Raw genomic sequence first — 19,152 nt, 5'->3', positions numbered from 1 at the left:
GCTCTGACAAGCAAAATGATCTTCAGACCTCATGGATATTTATTAATCTGGCTCTAAGGATTCTCACAGCTTAGCAAGTACACATCTGCTGACCACACATACTCAGTCTGGAGAAAAGGCATAAGTAAAACATAGTTGCTGAAATCTCATTAAATGGGTTTGAAGTAATGCATTCTAATGTCACATTTGCAATAAGCTCCAAGCTTGAAAGTAGGGAGGTACTACAGATCTGTAGTATCTGTATCTCAAGAAGTTACTGCATGAAACAATAAGGTAAACTCTGAGATGGGGTGGAAAGAATCCAAATTCCAGATCCTGTGTGACAAGAGACACCCTGGTGCTTCACAGTAGTCTGTAAACTCTTCTCTGAAACGACTCTGTTCTCTGACACATTTTTCACTCATGCAGCTGGTTCGAGCTTCTTGTCCAAATGGGCTGGATTGGTATAAACTGTTCATTTTCACCTTTCAACCAAGCTAGGCATATTCAGACAGCAGAGCCAGGAGTGATCCTCTCCACCTGCAGATCAGATGGAGCAGATCCCTCTCGCAGGGGAGCAATAACAAGCATCTGGGAGCACTACAGAACAGCTGGATCTAGAGAAAAACATCAACCCACAGCACCTGCTGTTGGATGTCACCCCAGACAAGGGTTTGTCACAGGGACCAAAATACCCTTATTGACAAGAAAGATGAAGATGCCTTTCCTCTTCAGCACACATGGTTTGCACAGCTTCTTGGACACATAGATCAAAAAGCCAAAAGGCTGCAGTAATACTTCTAAAACACCTGTTTAAAAAAAAAACCCTGTAATAATTCAATGGCCAATAGTGATTTCTGAGAATCTCACTTGTGATTTCTAAATTTCAGAGACTGGCAGTACTGACAATATCAGCCTTTAAGTAGAAAGAAGCATAGGAACTGACATTTAACACAGTAAGAGTAAATTCTGAAGTGGGGATGAAGAACAACTGCATAGTATTATTATACTGTATGTCAAGAGCTGTTATGGTCTGACACATAGCTAGGTTGTGGGGACACACAGCATTTAACACTACCTTCAGTGAAGATCTCCGTGCACAGAAGTTCCCCAGTCACTGACATACAACAGCACTTTTTGATCCTATATGCAGACTAACGACTTCAGCTACGCTCTGAAAACACCACCTTCCTCTGGGAGCCTGCACACTCTTTGCTGCAAACGCAGCAGGAACTTTACGAAGCAGCACGTGAAGTTCATGTTTACGTCAAGAGATCTTCAGAGATGCAGTCTGGCCGCTGAAGGGACCACCTGAATCACCAGGCTTCCCCTTGTTTCTTTCAGCGGTTATTAGAAGAGATGCCAACACCCATATGCGCGTTAGGACGGCACGAACTGTAAGCAGCGCTATGAAAACCATTAGCCGACTTGACCCAGAACACCCACCGGAATTAGGATTTAGGGCTTTAAACACCTTTTTTTTCCCCCCCTAGACAGCGGTTAAGCCCCGCACTGGGCACACGGACGCGCTCCCACAGGAGGTGCGCCGGCTTCCCCGCGCCGCGCCAGGACCCGCCTCACCCCCACCGCCCGCGGCACCGGAGGGGCCGTACCGAACACTCCTGTCCGGCACGGAGCCAGGGCCCCCCCGCCTCTTCCATCCCCGTTCGCACCCAGGCTCCAGCGGCCGCCACGGGCTCGCGGCTCTGCGACCGCTGGAAGGAGCGGGTCGGGGGAGGACGGACACGACAACCGTTAGGAACGGCCGGGGGGAGAGGGCACCGCTGAGGGGACGTCTCGCGCCCGCCGCCTCACCTGGAGACGCAGTTCTCCAGCACGGAGCTCTTGCCGGCGCTCTGCCCGCCCACCACCGCGATCTGCGGTAGGTCCAGCAGGCAACTCTGGCCCAGCGCCGCGAAGGCGTCCTGCAGCCGGTTGACAAGCGGGATAAGCCCCTCCATCCCGCCGCGCCGCCTCTCTGCCGCTGACAGGTAACAGGCGGCTCACTGCGCATGCGTGCCATCCGCCAGGCGGGAGGCGGGGCCTCCGCGGGAGGGCCACGCCCCAGCCCAGCGGTGGTCGGTGCGGCTGAGAGCGGGACCCGCTGTGGTGGGGTCCCGTTTGTCCTTCCTGCTGCCCCGCAGTGGCAGAGCCTCCTCCCGCCGGTCACCGGCAGAGGCCAGCAACATCCAGGGAGCATTCCCGGGGTGCCCCCGGCAGCCTGGAGCCGCCGGTCATCCGCTGTCCGCCCGAGAGGCTGGGTGCACTCCTCCCCGCAGGTGGACAGGCTGGCCTCGGTGCTGGGACCCTTGGGTGCAAGGCCCACTGTCCACCCAGGTCCACGTACCGACCACAGACCGCCACACTGCTCCTCTCCCCCAAAGCCTCGACCCTAGCCAGTCATCCTATAGCAGGCACAGGGCCATGCCCCGCTATAGCATCCGCTGGCACCCCGTGGAGGTTTGCTTGTGCTCTTCCTGTACGAGTTTGGCATTAAACTAGAAACAGGGCCAAACCAGGAGCTCACAGAGGAGCTGGGTCCCACCTGCCAGCATGGGACCTGGCAGACAGTTGGCTTCAGCACTTCCCAATCTACTGAGCAGGATATTTTGGAGCAGTCCCAATGGTTAAATTCTTCTCAGCTCTCGCCCACGATGGGAACGGAAGCAGGGGAACCATGATCCATCCTCACAGCCCATGAGGGACCCTGGCAAGCAGCACCAATGTTCATCCATGGGCAGGAGCGTGGCCAGGGTCAGACACGTGCTAATCAGAACCATGCCAGGGCAGGCCTGAGAAGCCAGGTCCAGCAGGGCTGGTAGCAGGTGGATGGATCAGGAACAGGCTGGAAAGCGATAACAGGATCTGAGCCACATCACTGCAGTGGGTTCAATTAACAATGCGTACTGAGGCTGGGCTAAAAGGACAGGCGAACAACAGAGACTAGATTTGCCTGTGATTACTGGCAGCAGTCACAACACAAAAATATCCAAAACAGAGGCTTTAGAGTCCTGCAGTGATAAAAGTTACCCTCTGTATTAAACCAGACACCAGCCTTGCTCAGCATGTAAAGCAAAACAAAAGGGAACTGCGAACATCCCACAGACTGACATATACTGATGATCTGGAGGATTATCAAAACTTCTTGGCCAGAGCTCCCAATAAGGGTAAAAAACTACTCTTCACAACTGAATGACTTCTAACCCTGGAAACAAATGAACAGTTTAATTTAGCTCTGGATGAAAAGTTTCTAATCAGCATAATGCAGAGAGCTTCACAGAGTGGCAGTCACTTTGCCACTGAGGTTAAATCGACTCCCCAGCACCACAGCCTCTGGGAAAATCCTCCCGACGATCTCTATCTAGAGAAGGCCTGGGGCTTACTGACATTATTATGCCAATTAGCCGCATGGTTATTTTTTCCACACTCCTAAGCGAGCAGGCTATGCCAGGAGGCACTACACTAGCTGCCTGGCCTTCCTCCAGTTCATGGGTTTCTACAGAGGCTGGAAGCTGGGAAGAACAGTATTATGCTCTGGCCAAATCCACCCCCTGTGACCAGTGGAGCACTCTGTGCTGCCCCAGTGAGATAATTAAGATCAGTAGCAGAGCAGCCAACAATAGCATTGCTTCTTCACAAGAGACAAATGAAGATTAAAAAAGGTGCAATGCCTCTGGAGCAACGCTATGTACACCTGCAAATTGATAACCCCAGAAACTGTCCTGTTCATTAGGTCTTTAAATTACATCTTTCTTTGCCTCAGTAATTAAGAAAAAAAATATTTAAAACATCTATAAATATCTATGATTAGGAAAAGTTAGTTACTCCCCCAAGTCTGGGAAGTTTCCAAACTAAACGTTTTTGTCTGTAGAAGCTGAGTTAAAGCTGCTTAGAGACCACACTTGCCCTACAAGTCCATCACTTACAAAATCCACACCCCAGAAAAAAAGCCACAAGCAGCCAAATACAGAAAAAGCACAAACATTTTCATTATGCATGCCCACATTATCAAGAGGGTGCTCATTTTTCCAACAATTTCAAGACAGCAATGAAGAAAAGAGGAAGGGCACCTGAGCGAACCCTCAGGTCTCTGATTTTTCTGTCTTCTCCAGACAGCTTGTCCCAAACCCCCATGCAGAGCCCAGCCTGGCTTTCCGAATTTGCTGAGATTCAGAGTGAATAAATTAAAAGAAAAGGGATTGTACTAGCAGAGACCATTGCAAAGCTTCTTGCAATAACCTGAATAACCCTGGAAAAAAAGACCCAAACCAGCATCAGAGGGCCATGCAAATAAACTCTTTTCCTGTGGAGCACCAGGTACAATTCCCAGGAACACAGAGCTGCATTGCTCACTGGTTAGCACCTAAACATGCTCTGTTGTTAACCTGCGCTCAGTTTTGCCCCATGGTTTCTATCATTTCCTTTGGCCACATGCCAGGCTTGGCAAGGAGAAACGACCTTCCCCAACCACATTTCCCCAGCATGGAGGGAAGGGTGCCCTGCTCCCCAGGCGGGCAGGCCAGCCCCACGAGTACCGCTGCCTCTATCAGTGTAGTCTGTTCGCTTCCATACGTCACCAGCTCCTGCGCAGCTTGCCAAGGATCCCTATCTTGCTAAAGCCTCCAGTGCAATTCAGATCAAGCCTACAGACAGCAAGTTTGTCCTTCCCTGATTTCCAGAAAATATATATGGCAAAAATAGTCTGGCTTCAGGGTGCAGCTGTAGCATCTGAGCCACAAACTTATATCCACAGACACTTGCTCCTAAACAGGCAGTGTGATGTTAAAACTGAGGACATTTGGATCAGATCCCCAGGCTGCTTTATAAACACACACCAGTGCAATTCATTTCATGAAAAATAGGTTATATATAAACTACCAGAGTGGAGCTTTGCAGACACCTGCAGTGAAGAGGCAGGCATGCTCCCCTGCCACAAGAGCAGGCAGGACCCCAGGGGAGGCAGAGCACCAATGAGGCTGCATCCTCTCTCCAGGAAGTATTTAGAAGAGGCAGGCTCCTTCATGCATAATCTCTCCAGGGACTTTCCTCACCTCATTCTTGCTGCAAATACAGACCCAGAGTCTTGCAGAGCTGTTCAGGCAGCTGACGGGCACAAAGCATGAGGAGATGTGGGCAAGGAGCCCCATGCACAGGGGAGCAACCAGGGTCTCAGCAGCACCTGGCTCTGTAGTGCTGGCATGAAGGTCCCAGTCTGCATTATGCCTGTATACTTGGAGGAGAGGTCAGACCTTGAAGCTGCAAAAGACACAAAGCCAGAAAAAGAAAGCCAGAGTGACTGCAGCATTTCCCCCTGTAAAGAGGAGGCTTTCTGCCTCTCCCTTGCAGCCTGTGGCAATTCTGACACTCAGATCACAGAACTGTGGCACCCCCATTCCTATCCTATCTGGCATGGTGGCTTCTCCCCTGTCCTGTGACCTCCAGCTGCATCTTTTAATTGGATGCATCTAGTTGCAGGGCAGAAAACAGCCACCGTGCTGCAATGCAGCCTGCAGAGGTGTTTCCTGCAGCCCTGGGTACCCCAGGAGAGAGCTGTACTCCCTTGCTGCAGCCTGGCAGCATGCCTGCTTCCTTGGTCACAAAGACAGGCAAGCCAAGTACTTTTCCGAGGGAACATTTCATGCACAAAATATTTCCCAGGCACTTCCAGCCTCTGGGATGTGGCTGTTGCAGCCCTTGCTGCGCTGTGATCCTGCCATGACCAGGCAGCAGCAGCATCCTGGCCAGGCTCACCCCAGAAGAGCTCTTCCCAGCCAGAGGGGATGAGCCTCAGTGCTCAGTCCCTGCACCTTTTGTAACTGCAGAACCTCTCCCAACTGCTTGAAATATTTTTAGCCAGTGCCAATATGTCCCCATCCACATCCACCATCTTCCTGAGAGCCCAGCCACTTCCAGTCCTTCTGAAGAGCTGGGATCTGGGCTGTGACACCTGAGGAGTTACACCATATGGACTATATGCGTAGCACACCGCTACTGCCTGCCTCATAGAGTCTACCTTGCCAGCTGCCTGGCCACAGAGTCACCCTGGGCTAAAGAGCCTTCGTGGCTGGGCACAACCTTGCATCCTTGCACCCAAAATGACAAAACCCAGGGCTGACCCATTAACTTCCAGTGCCTTGCCCACTGGAGCAGCAGCAGGACACGGATGCGATGCTTCAAGAGGGATTCAGGCTGGACCAGACAAAAGCACCCCTAGCTGGCTGCAGCCTCAAGCCTTAGCCATGTGATGAGGTATGTGAACATCTCTTTTTGTGCTGGGAAGTCCAGGAAGGAAAAAAGTCTACATCTCAAAGCCAGCGGAGTTGCTAAGTGACAGCAGAGCTTGTTTCTATCCCACCACTTACAGCATGCCTCCGCTGCAAAGGAAGGAAGTGAGGAGTGAGGGATGTAAACATGAGTATACTGCCAAAACACTCAACAGAGACACAGTTGCCAAACATATACACTAGCTGCATGTTTTGGCTGCCAAGAGAGAAATATTTACTATACATCAGTTATTCCAGCCTTGGACCATTCTACCTGCAGAGAAGGATTTCAGATATTTGCACAACTCATGAATTTCTAATTTTCCAGCTGAAATGTATTTCCAGACCAAACTCGTAGGGCTGTCAGTAGCTGCAAGGACAGCTGCAGTGAACTGAGATTTCATCCTTTTGTTGTTTCAAATAGATGGCTTTTGTTTTCTCACCAGGATGTGGCCTTATGCAGCAACTAGGAAGCACAACAGAAAAACAGAAAGGCAGGACGGGACAAGGGAGGAATGAACGCAGCCTTTGTGTGAGTTCCTGGGGAGGAAAGGAGATGGTTTCTGTAAAGTAAAGGGCACATACACAAACCTATGTTATTAGAATTATGTTGAGAATTGAAAACTAAGTTAAAAATAGACTAAATGCAACACTGCTGATCCAGCTGAGAAATTTTAGTGGGCCATTGCTAAGCTGGATGGATAATAGGTATCTTTCAGAAAAGTGCTTATTGCACATGAGCTTTAGGAAGTAACTGCTTGGGGGCAAGTACACTTCCACCCAGCTCAAGCTCCAGCTTTATCTCTCCCATTGACCAGCACCCACATGCTGCTCTGAACATACTACAGCAAGAGGAGTGACTGGGCGGTGAAGCAACATACAGAGGGCACGTGCCCATTCTGCCATCCTTTATCTGAGGCAGGGAGCAGGCCACCCCTGCTCTCCAGAGCCTGGGAACCATCAAAAGTACTTAAAAAAGCATCTGCTCCCAGCAGGCCAGCCCAGGGCACTGATTTGTCCTTCTGCGTGAAGGCAGGTAACATTGGAGAAATTATCTGAACAGAGAAGTTTCCAAAGTAGAATCTGGTGGAAAAACAAAATGCAGCCACCGCAGTTGCTATCAGAGGGACGTGCTCATTATCAGTGTGGCTGACATAGTGCCTCCTGGGCACAACCAACCCCACCTCCTGCATTTTCATGGTGGCCTTAATCCCCACCAGTTCAGGGGGCGAGAGCCCTTGGAGTGCCTTGGGAAACTGCAAACCCTTGGTTCTCATGCACCCTCTCATTTGGTTTTCCAAACCCAGGATTTCCCCACAGGTGGAAGAGAGCTGGTTCCTGATGAGGAGGTAGAAGCTGATGAGTGTGCAGCTCAAACATCCCAGGGGGACATGGTGCAGGACCTGCAAAGCTGGTGAGATGGTTCTGGCAGTGATGCTGAGATGAGGCTGCTGTTGCCTTCTGGTATGTTGTTACCACCATGGGATGTGGAAAGGTGGCTGGAAAGGGTTTGCTTTGGGAAGCAGCTATCTGAAAGATGCTCTTGTGCAGGATGCCAGAGGCAGAAGAAAATATGGGGTGAGGGTACTGGGTCAGTGTCAAAGCTGCATGGTGCCTGAGACAGTTGTTACCTTGATGTCTACAAGCCAGCCACTTTGGTTAACATATCTGACTCATGTTGGTACCTGCTGTTGTAAGGAAGAAAGAAGAGCCCCCCTCCCAAATAGCTTCTGATGAATGTGGGAGCACCAGCGGGTCAGCTGCTCTGTAACCAGCCAGGATGCATGGGTCAGCTGTTAAGCTAAAACCTCACAGTGAAAGACCAGGCTTTGAAACTCTGGGGAAGAATAAAATAAGCCACCTGGGCAGAAATGGGATGCTGTACCAGGACAGGGGAAAGCAATGCACATCCTTCTAATCCTGTGAGAAAGCTGACCTGTGCCAGCTGGGCAAGCAGTTTGGTGTGCCCAGGGGAAAAAACACAGGGCTGGGTCCCTGCTGGCCCAGGGGCATGAAAAAGGGTTGGAAACATAAGGGGTTACAGTTAACAGTAGCAATGGCTGAAGAAATGCAGAAAAGGGGCAGGTACATAGCAGGGTACAGTTTGGGGAAAAGTGGTGAATGGGCAGTGCGGTACAGTGGGCAGCTGGCTGCCCCCAGAATGTGCCCTTGAGCAGTGGAGGTGACTGTACCTTTTCAGGGGTGGTGAACACTCCAGAAATAAGCCTAGCAAAGCACTGAGGGCCTTGAAGCAGCCCTAAGCACTTTTATTTTCACCACTCCCACTGCACCCACACACATTAACAACCAGGCTTAGGGCAGGGCTGAGGGCTCTGAACAAACACTAGTGACCAGGGATGCTGAGGATGAGGCAAGGCAGCATCGGAGGGAAGCAGCTGTGCTGGAGGGGAAGGGAACAGTCAGAGGGACATTTTCCCCCACAGTGGAAAAACTATAGGGGTAGACCCAAACCCACAGTCCTGCAGCACCTTCTTCTCACCACCCCAACACTGCCCCTTGGGCTGCACAGCCTTCCAGGGTCCTGGATCCCTTCCCAAGGAGCGCCTCCCTATGCCAGTCACATCCTTCAGATACACCTAGGCCAGCAGAAACCCACTGGGGGCAGCAGTCCCAGCCATGGGCACCCCTCTGCTACGGGGCCACAACACCCAAGTGAGGACTCTCCCGTTCAAGTGCCATCACAGCCCCTCTCAGAGGATCTTGACAGCCTGCAGCATGTCTGCCAGCACGTATGAGCTGTCCCAGGGGCGCCCAGGCTGCCGCAGAGACCCCTCCAGCAGCCGGGCACGTGCCCCCAGCTCTGGGGGGTCCCACTGGCTCTCAGGGCTGAGCTGGCAGAACAAGATCTCATTGACCTCCCCTTCAATGCGCCGCACGTAGAGCAGCGGGAAGACCTCCCTGAGGGTGGCCAGGACTGACTCCTTCAGCTGGGCGTCGCGGCACACCAAGTTGAGCACGAAGACTCCTGCAGCAGGGTGAGAGGATTGGAGTTCAGACCAGCCTGTGTACACCGCCCTGTTCCCCACCTCCCTGTGGGAATGCAGCTGAATTGCTGCCAGTCTGCTGCAGACATCCCCACCATGGCAGCACAAGGAGTACTGCCATTCCCACAGTGCCCTTGGCTCAGCTCCATGTCCTTGCTGCCACACTGGTTGTGGGTGGCCACAGGATCCATTCCCAGATACCGCCTGCACCATCTGCCTTCCCCCAACCTTTCCTGGCCCCACAGGATGTCTCAGCCTGCCTGACCCAGCAGCACCACCCTGGTCCCTGCTGTCACAACACCCACTGAAACACCCAGATCCATGAGCTGCCAGCAGTGGGGGATGCCACATAGCAATCCTGGATGCAGCCACTATTCTCCAGGATGAGAAATGGTGGCAGTCCCATTACTCAAACTCCACATAGGACAGGGCAGCCTGGCTGCAGAGATATGGCCAGATCTCCCCTTTTACCTTCTGGCTTGAGGATGGCTTTAACCTTCTGCAGAAAGTGCTTTTCCACAAAGGCTGGGGGCGGGCAGCTCATCCCCACTGTGAGGTCTTTGCTGTCCACATCAAACATGATGGCATCGTACTGGGCTGAGGCTGCAGGAAGGAGTGCAGAGACTTGTTAGCCCATGGGACAGAGATACGCCATGCACATTGGGAAGGCAATGAATGTGGTGGTCAAGACACTCCTTCTGCCATGTTATGGCAACTTCTCTCCCTTGGAGTTTCCAAATGAAACAAAAGGCAGCAGCCCTCAACACTGGGGGAGGCAGCAAATATAAGTCCCCTGCACATGTTGGCAACGACAGGCCTGCGAACTGCAGAGACCTGGCAAGGCTGGAGCTCATGACACATGGCAGGAGATAGGCAGGGATGGGGAAGCAGAGGGTGAAAATAGCTCCAGTCCCCAGCAGGTCACCCAAAAGGCTTGATGGGGTGTGTGGGATGCTCCACGATACGGTACCTTCAGCTGCCAGCTTGGTCACATAGTCCAGGCCATCAGAGACGTGCACCCGCATCCGGTCATCCTGGGAGAAGCCGAACCAACGCGTGGCCACCTCCAGCATGGAGGGGTCAATCTCCACCACGGCCACACAGGCCTGCGAGAAGTAGTCATGGATGAAGAGGGGCAGGCTGCCCCCTCCAAGCCCCACCACCAGCACTGCCAGCAGGGCTCCTGCCAATGGAGAGTGTACAGTGAGACACCAGGATGGCAATGTTCCCACAGCTCCTCCCACACACCCACCTCCAAACACCGGGAAGGGTGCATGGGTCACTTTGGCCAGGAAAGCCTTTCCCCAAGCATCTGAGGCATGAGGACATATGGGTGCCTGCCCCTGGCATGGCCTTGTCACCTGAAAGGGGGTCAGGGCCCCCCAGCAGGCAGAGCCCTGCAACCATGGCTTTGTGGTGCTCGCAGCACAGGTAGCTCTTGTCAATGGCTCCAGGTGGCTCAGCAAGGCTGGGCTTCTTCTTGTCCTTCCTCCGTTTCTTCTGGCCTGAATGACAGGAGGCATCAGCTTGTAAGGCATGGTGGAAGACAGGGGTAGCAACCCCCAACCCCTGTCCCACCCACAAGACATACAGCAGAGTGTAGAAGAGCTCCCCAGGCTGCTTCAGGACATGGCAGGCAAGTCTCAGAGGGACTTTTATCCTCCTCCTGTATCAATCTCACTCTCTGCCACCCCAAAAAGTCACCCTTGGCCCCTACCCCTTCCTACTTGCCCCATATACCTGGGAGAGGGGTGCGGGCCAGGAGCCGAGCCTCCGACTGGACCACGTTCCTATTGCTGAGGAAGATGAGGCGACGGAAGTAGCAAGTGCCATCCCCCTTCACATCCTCCACAACATACTCCCCACTCAGGGGGCTGGTGTCACAGTGCCGCAATGTCCGCACCCCAATGTCCCCTCCCACAGACAAAAAGGGCACCTGCAGGAAGAACAAGGGACTAGTGTGAGGAAGGAAGGGCTACAGGCATTGCTGCTAAATAGCAGGGATAAAGCAGGCACAGTGTAGTAGAAGTAGGAATTACTGTAGGCAGCCATAGGGAAGCTGGGGACACCAGCTGTCCTCCTGTACACACACACTGGGGTACAGGGAACAAACACCCCAAGACTTCTTACAAGAGCTCAGGTTTGAGGAGTTGGGGCAGGAAGAAGGAGACAGAAGGGACAGAAGTTAAAGCCAGGATTAAGAAGGCACCAGGTGTTTCAGGATGCCTGGTTTCCTTGGGATGCTGTTTTTTTTTGAGAGCAAGGAGTTCACACTGAATCCTTCTGTGCAGGCACCTCAAGCCCTACCTACAAGCAAAGGCAGCCAGCTGGAGGGAAAACTGAGAAGAGCTGCACCTGGGCAGTCTCCTCCCCACAAAGGCAGACAGCTAATGCACTGCAGCTTGGTCTCCCTTGGAAAAAGAGGGATTTGCTGCTGGCAAAAAGCCAACCTGTCTCCAGTTTTGGGGAAGCCAAGTGAGGGGGGCCAGGCAGTGAGTCTCACCTGCTGCCGGGCAGGGAGGCCCGGAGGGGCCAGTTCCATCACTTTTCCTGATAGCTCCGACTGGATGCTGGCCATGCCCTCGTAGTGCTGCTCCCTGTGCAGGGCCACTGTGACCAGGCGTCCAAAGCCTGCGCTGGTGGCCAGCTGCCTCCGCCCTTCCTCTGTCCCAAAGAGCCACTCCGTTTCTCTGCCCTGTGGGACTGCAGAAGGGGCTGCCATCAGCCTGTGCCAGTCCCATAGTGAACACCCCAGCTTCTGAGAGAGGAGCCACAGCGAATGGCAGCACATCATGAACATGTAATGCTGGATGCCTAGAGCTGGGCTCGGCAACCATTAAGAGAGCAGGGACCTCCCCCATTTTGGGCAGGTTCACACAGGAGGCTGGAAAAGCTATGTCCCGTAGGAAGGGGGTGTCCAACAGCCTCACAACCTGTCTCCAGGCTGTGCCAACCCCAGCTTTGCAGGCGCATCAGGAGGAGAGTGCTGATGGCAGAACCTGACGTGCCTCCAGGAGATACAAGCACAGAAGCAAAGCAGCCTCAGAATGCCCACAGAGCAGAGGCTTTTTTGTCTGCATCTGCTGTGGTGTGGATTTATGCAGTGATGTGCTATGGTGACGGCCACCAGGATCAAAGCAGAAATCACCACTTTGGAGGCAGGGCAGGCGGCATCCCTCTACTGCCAGATGGGCACCTACTCATCCAGCAAGCTCTGTGCCAGATCTCTGCCTGCACTACCAGGCAAACACATGTCCCACCATGAAGCCAGGACTAAATATCAACCAAACCCTGAATAGCCATGTTATTTCCTTCTCCAGCCCCAATTTCAGCAGGGCCAGTATCACTGGCCATTTTGCAGCTCCTGGTCAGAGCACTGTCTCATTGCAGACAGGACAAGCTGTACTTACTGATGAAGATGGCGAAGGAATTGTCCTGGGAAGGTTTCACTGAGGAGCTGTCAACCACATGCAGCGTGTAGCGAGGCCTCCCGCTCTCTCTGTCACACAGATCCACGGAAACCTGCTCCTCACAAGGTGTTTTGCTCAGCTGGCTGCAGAGCAGGGCATAATGCTGCCTGTCCTTCACTGCTGCCACCAGCCGCTCCACACTCTCCAGCCGCATGGGCTTGTCCTGCTCCTCAGAGCATATCTCCAGGATCTGTGGTGCCGAGCCAGTGATCTTCCTGAACTTCGTCATGATGTAGATGAAGACTGGTAGGACAAACTGCTGCTTGTCCCCACTGTCAGCCACCTGATGGACACGCACAACCCAGCCTTCCTGGGAGAAGTATTCCACTGCTTTCTTCAGCACATGGGCTTGAGCCAAGGAAACACAGAGGTAGCGCCCTCCTACCTGCAAGACCCGGTTGATCTCACCAAACATCTTATCCACCTTAGTTAGAGTGGCCTCCTCTTCATCAGTGAGGACAGTATCCAGAGTGCCTTTGTCCAGGACCACATGAAAGTGAGCATCAGGAAAGTTCATCTGAAGCACATCCATCAGCAGATAGCTCATCTTCGGCCTCTTGCTCCTGCTCCGCTCTTGCATTTGATGGATTACTGCACTGTTGATGTCGATGTTCACAATGTCCTCGCACATCCCCACATCATACATCTGCTCACTCAGTTCCGAGTTCCCACAGCCCACCACCAGAACCTGGGGAGCAGCACAAGAGCAGCGTGATGGTGAAAACACCCTGGAAATGTGCCCCAAAGCATTTTACAAGCAAATATCAGCCACGGCCACGAGCCCTCTGTGAGAGCCACACTTGCAAACCCGTTCTCGGGGGCCCTAAGATAACGTTTCCAACCCTAACAATCCTGTGATTTCCACATAGAAAAGTCACACAGGCACAGAAGCGACGGACCCGCTGCATCTCGGCTGGGGACGATTTGGGTGGTTTAACCCCCTGAGCTCCCCACGCCGGGAAGTTTAAGCCGGGTCGCGGCGGCGCAGAAGTCGCCGCGCAGGAGGGGTCCGGCCGGGGGAAGGCTCAGCCGGGGGACACCGCGCTAGGTACCGGACAGGGCTCACCTTATCGCGTGGCCGGACATACTTGCGCAGGACGGGGCAGAGCTCGGGGAAAGCCCCGTACCACTCGAAGGAGCGCTGCCCGCGCTGCCGGAAGAACCGATCCCAGTACCGGGCAGAACCGAACTCCCTGGGGCTGCGGGGCAGCAGCTCCATGCCCGGCCAGCGCCGCACCCGCTCCCGGTGCACGTGTCCCCCCGCGCGTGACGCCATCAGAGTGCGCAGCGCGCTCATTGGACGCAGCGGACGATTGGCTGCACGTCCCGTGCCGTGCCGCCCCCCTCGCAGAGACCAGCCGGGCCTCATCTCCCGTCATCTCGGCGCGGACAGCCCCGACCCGTACCGCCGCGGCACCGCGGCCTCCCCTGTGCCACACAGCAGGAAGGGCGGCAGGGAATGCCCGGGCAGGAGCGGGGCGCCCCCAGGCACAGCGGCCCCCGCGCCAGGCTGTGCAGCACTGCTGACGCAACAAAACCGGGCAGGGAAAAAGGTATCAGTGGCTCCAAAAGGAGCAGCTTTAATATCAGCCCACAGAGAAACGGAGCTCCCCCAGGGCTGCGTGTGACAGGGAGAGCCACGGGGCAACTATGGAGGCTAGCTGGGGCCTGAGTGGGGCTCTGTCGAGTTGCTCTGATGAAAGAAGGCAGAGAGCTCACTCAGCGCTCTGTAACGGTGCGAGATGGAGTTCTTCACTGCTTTGGGCAGTTCAGCGTATCTGCAAAGAAACCACAGATCTTAGCAGCAGAGACGCTACAGCAGGGCTCATCATTGTCCTATCCTCTCCCATCCCCCTCTGCTCACTGCAGGTGACCCTGCTTGGCTGAGGCCTGTAGTGACAGGCTGGCAAAGCAAACAATCCCAATCTGGATCCAGGACTTCCTGTAACCTGCCACGTTCAGATCCAGGAGGGCGTTTTCCCCCTCCCACCCTCCTTCGGAAGCATGTTCCTCCTGACACACAGCCTTGACCATTTAGATTGGATATAAGGAGGAAGTTCTTTACTGTAAGGGTGGTGAGGCACTGGAACGGGTTGCCCAAGGAAGCTGTGAATGCTCCATTTCTGGCAGTGTTCAAGGCCAGGTTGGACAGAGCCTTAGGTGACATGGTTTAGTGTGAGATGTCCCTGCCCATGGCAGGGGTTCGGATCTTGATGATCTTAAGGTCCTTTCCAACCCTAACTATTCTGTGATAAATCACTTAAGTGAAACACCACTCACGTCTGGTTGTAGCCATCTGGTTGAAAGCAGGGATCCCAGCCAAAATCTCGAGGGCCTCTGGGCTCCACTATCAGCCCCTACCACAAGAAAGTAAAAGAGCCCTGTGAGCCATGGTTTTGCAGCTTTGCAGTAGCATTTCAAACACAGACTAAAGAGCTACATGCAGATACAGCTCACACTGTGGCCACCACAGGCTCACTGCATTGGTGCTGTCTCCCTCCCAGGATGTGAGCAAAATTAGCAGCCCCAAACTAAGCACTCCATTGCGGTGCCCTGTGTTGACAGCACCTTTACCCCCCAATTAACAGAACTAACATCTGCACTCAAATACAACCCTGCCAGAGGGAGATGAGGGGGCTGAAGAGACTGTGGAAACACAGAGTTAGGTGCATACAGCTGGGTGAAAGGGCTGCAGCATTCCACACCCACCACCTGCCCTCTCCATCAGCCTGTTCCCAGCTTCTCCCATAGAGAAGCGCTGAGGGCATTTGGTGACCCAGGGTTCATTAAAATTGTCAACAGAGACAATGCTGTCAAGAGAATTTGCAGCCCTCCTCCCTCAGCATGTTCCCTCCCTCAGCATGTTCCCTCCTTCAGGCACACCACCTACATGAGTCTGGCCTTTGAACAGCTTCACTGGCTCCTCTGGGTTTCCAGTGCTGAACGCGAAGGTACAGAGAGCGTAGGCAGATTTGTCTTCAAACCCAGCCAGCAGCTTGTACAGGCCTGAGCAACACAAAGGATCCCGCGTTACAGCCTCTCTCTCGGAGCGCAATACACCTACCTAGAGACGGATTGAGGGAGCATTCTACAGTCACAAGAAGAAAAACTAGTGGAGGTGACAAAGCTCAGGCACAAGGATACTCTTGGCTGGGTCCCTCCTATGACTGAAGTCAAAGCCTCTGATCTAACACAGAGTGAGCAGGACCCTGCTATTAATTTGTGAGTGAAAGCAAATGAGCACACAGCAGCAGAGAGGACTAAAGCCCACTCTGAATTAGCATGATTAACACTCGTGCTCATGATGCCAGCATGGGATTTGCAGCCACACTCTTAACTGCAGGATCAAAAGCAGTCACCGCACACCAGGGGTGGTGAACACTAGTGGAGATGGGCTTGCACAGAAGCCAAAGGGAGCAGCAGTACTTCCAGGTCACACTGATGACAAACAGGAAGTTTCCACACACCCTGCCACCATCCTGTGTAAGCAGGAGTCTGGGAATCCAGCAGTGATGCCAAAGCTACTGGGAGGAAAAATGTCACATGAAGAAGAGCACAGAACAGGATGAAGGAAGGAATGCAAAGGGACAGAGCTGGACAGATAGGAAAGGAACTGGCTGTGAAAGAGACAGCATGATGTGCAAGCACACCCAGCAGAACCCAGCAGGGGCAGGGATCCATTTTGAAAAGGACTGAGTTACATGCAGAGCAGTAACATGAGAAGCAGTACCTTCTGGTTTGAGTTTCTCCAGGAACCATTTTCTGAAGGGGAAGAACAGAGGGAAAATTCATTTTTGCTGCTATTACCTCAGCAATACAGGCATCTTTGAGACACTGTTGCCTACATTTTCAAAGTCCTTTGAATCCCTCTTAAATGCGCTGTCAAATCACCTCCTTCTGGACTACTTACCAATGATAACAGACTCAGCTCTTAAACCAAAAGGGACACAGTGAAAACAGCAGTGGAGTATTTAATTTACTGCAGTACTGGGGTCTAGGTAGATAACCCAGCTCTCAGTTATGAGCACTGACATGTGAAAATACATTTCTTAACATGACTTTTTCACATCTTACACTCAGTTCTAGTGCCAAGTTCATCATATAAAGTTTTTCTGTGTCTGCTTAGCTCAGCGGAGATAGTTTGGAAGAATTAATCATGCTAGAAGTTAATTCCAGAAGCTAAGGCAGCATTTTGTTAGTGGGGTTACACTGTAATATAGTAATCTTGTAATCTGCTGGATTAAAGCACTCCCTGTGAGAACCTGTAGGCCACTCACCCCAGAGTCCTGCTGAAATACATGGTGCCTTAACTACACAGAGCCCTGCTGTGGCACCATATTCCCAAATTGGCTGCAAGAGTAGGCACTGTAGATCAGAAACCAGAGCCAACAGTTCAAGTCTGTTTCTCTTGTCCTGCACCATGATTTTCAGCAGGGCTCATAGAGTTAAATCCAGTCCCTGGGGTGCAGGATGAAGCTGAGAACACAGACCAGTAATCACCTCCCTGACCCTACTGGTCCTGGCACATGGAGAATCCCCTGTAAAGCATACCCTGCCCGCCTGCACTCTTAACTCCAGAGCACGAAAGGTGAAGCAAGGTCCTTCCTACTTACATGTAAGGTCCTGGAAGCCCCCCCAGGGCATTGAAGCACAAGCAGGTATCCTCTACTATAACAGGTGCCTGAACCTACAGCGAAAGCCGAAGAGATGGAAACTTTAGACCTAAAGGAAGGCACGACCTCAAAACCCATTTTCTTGCGCTATCCTATTCTCACATTTCCCCAATAACAGGAATATCACAAAAATTCACCAGTCATTAGAGCTGTTTACCTCAAAAGCAATACACACCAGACAGAATCAAACCCATGCTCTCCTGAGGCAGGCCAGAGGGGCTGAAGAACAGCAGGAAAGATCTCACATGGAAAAAAGAGAGCAGAGCTGAATACCCCCTGTCTTCCTGGGGGCCAGGAATTTCCCAAGAAAGGGAAAGCCTGTGTCCTGGAGGAATGCCTGCATTTTTCTTGAGTCCCAGTGCTCACTTGGTTCTTTTAAGACACCCATCACAGAGACAGCTCTGGAAAGTGATCCATCAGAATCTCCAGCTCACAGAAAACCCTGTATGCTGCTGCTGCTTGAGCTGGACTGAAGGAGCTGTCATATCCTACTGCTGCTCGAGGGACACAGGAGGCCAAAGGAACAACAGCAGGACAGCCAGAACACTGTCACCAACAGTGAAGAAGTCACCATCACCTGAAGGCCAGAAACAGCTGGGTGATGGGAACGCAGCGAGGCCAGACCAGGCCCAGATGTACCCCTTACTCTCCTCACACTGTCCCGGGTGCCGCAGTGCCCCCGGCTGCCTCCTGTCCCGCCGGGGCTGGGGTTCCCCCGCATCCTCACTACCGCCCCGACCGGCGAGAAAGGGGAGAGAGAAAACGAGAGACCTGCCGGGCGGCTTCGCGGCACTTCTGCACGGAGATCTCGTCTGGCTCCCCCTGGTACTCCGGCACTGGGAACACAAACACCGGTGGTGAGGACACCGCCGAGCCACGCCGCACCGGCGCCTCCCCACCAGACCCGCCGCCAACTTACGGTCAATCTTCTTCGCCACCAACGTGTACGGACAGGAGTCCCCGAGGATCTGAGTGACCTGCGGAGGGAGCAAGGAGGAAAACCCGCCCGTCACACCCCGGCCCCGGCCAGGCCGCACCCGCCGAGCGTTGCCAGGCAACCGCCCCCACCTCCTCCAGCTTTTTGGCGTTGCCCGTCACGAACACCACGCTCCGCCGCACCGGCGCCGCCATCCTCACCGCCCAAGGAGTCGCGCTTTTGTGCCGAGCAGCCAATCAGCGCCGGCAGCGGCAGCCGGCACCGCCACACGCGGCCAATGGGGAAGGCTCCCGACCTTCCGGTCCTCCGAGCGCTTGCTACCCTGCTGTGCGCAGCGTCGCCCGTGCGCATGCGCGGGAGCGTGGCGGGCAGTCCCGCGAGAAGCTCCGAGGGGTGGCCGGGCCCTGTCTGCCGGAGGCCGGGCACGCAGCGGCCGCTGGCCCCTCCGTGGGGCGGCGGGGAAGTGTTCCTGCGCTGTGTGCGCCCGCTGTCCCCGGTTATCTCCCCAGCGTTTGGCAGCCGCGGCCGGAGGAGCACACTCCCTGTGTTCCCTGAGGTGTAATCACACGTAGTTCGGGGAATCGGGCAGCGGATCGTGCTCCAGACTCTGCTGTTGCTCCCGCCCGGCCTCTGGCACGTCTTTGCACGCTCTGCCGCTGGGTTTCCAATGTAGGAGTGGTCGAGTTGCAATTTCTGAAGGCAGATGCAGGGCCAGCTGTAGCAAAAAGTCCTGGACTCACGACATGGTCCCTGCGGCCCTGGGGAGCCCTAGAGGAATGGGTCAGTGAAGCCCAGTGCTCCCCAGCAACAGGGTGCAGGGGAAGA

General features: G+C 53.8%; 3 protein-coding genes across 10 annotated transcripts in view; all 3 read right to left on the bottom strand.

Annotated features, from left to right (window-relative positions):
• DNM3 (dynamin 3) overlaps positions 1-2,013 on the bottom strand; it is a 179,475-nt gene extending 177,462 nt beyond the window's left edge. For 5 of the 7 annotated variants that reach the window (XM_062616163.1, XM_062616160.1, XM_062616161.1 and 2 more), the window contains exon 1: positions 1,795-2,013. In XM_062616163.1, the coding sequence (XP_062472147.1) occupies positions 1,795-1,940 (146 nt within the window). In that variant the 5' untranslated portion in view covers positions 1,941-2,013. The remainder of the gene's footprint in view (positions 1-1,794) is intronic. The other 2 variants (XM_062616158.1, XM_062616162.1) reach the window with 1 other exon arrangement.
• Positions 2,014-8,463: 6,450 nt separating this feature from the next.
• METTL13 (methyltransferase 13, eEF1A N-terminus and K55) lies at positions 8,464-13,941 on the bottom strand. Its single transcript, XM_062616157.1, has 8 exons — positions 13,784-13,941; positions 12,658-13,405; positions 11,751-11,950; positions 10,988-11,183; positions 10,609-10,752; positions 10,218-10,430; positions 9,719-9,850; positions 8,464-9,228 (listed from the first exon to the last, which is right to left on the bottom strand). Exons 1-8 carry the CDS (start codon positions 13,934-13,936, stop codon positions 8,954-8,956), a joined length of 2,061 nt encoding a protein of 686 aa, XP_062472141.1. The 5' UTR covers positions 13,937-13,941; the 3' UTR covers positions 8,464-8,953.
• A 330-nt stretch (positions 13,942-14,271) lies between these two features.
• Positions 14,272-18,614, bottom strand: ITPA (inosine triphosphatase). Of its 2 annotated transcripts, XM_062616154.1 has the most exons (8): positions 18,459-18,614; positions 18,310-18,367; positions 18,162-18,226; positions 17,331-17,404; positions 16,448-16,479; positions 15,608-15,723; positions 14,998-15,074; positions 14,272-14,495 (listed from the first exon to the last, which is right to left on the bottom strand). In XM_062616154.1, the coding sequence occupies exons 1-8, from the start codon at positions 18,519-18,521 to the stop codon at positions 14,375-14,377; spliced, it is 606 nt and encodes a 201-aa protein (XP_062472138.1). In that variant the 5' UTR covers positions 18,522-18,614; the 3' UTR covers positions 14,272-14,374. The 2 variants fall into 2 exon arrangements, with proteins under 2 accessions (XP_062472138.1, XP_062472139.1); XM_062616155.1 differs by lacking the exon at positions 14,998-15,074.
• Between the last annotated feature and the right edge of the window lie 538 nt (positions 18,615-19,152).

The sequence above is a fragment of the Pezoporus occidentalis genome, unplaced genomic scaffold (assembly GCF_034315485.1).
Source record: "Pezoporus occidentalis ecotype Australia unplaced genomic scaffold, CSIRO_AGI_Poc_V1 ctg189, whole genome shotgun sequence".
Lineage (NCBI taxonomy): Eukaryota > Metazoa > Chordata > Aves > Psittaciformes > Psittacidae > Pezoporus > Pezoporus occidentalis.
This window is presented reverse-complemented; position numbering and strand designations above follow the sequence as displayed.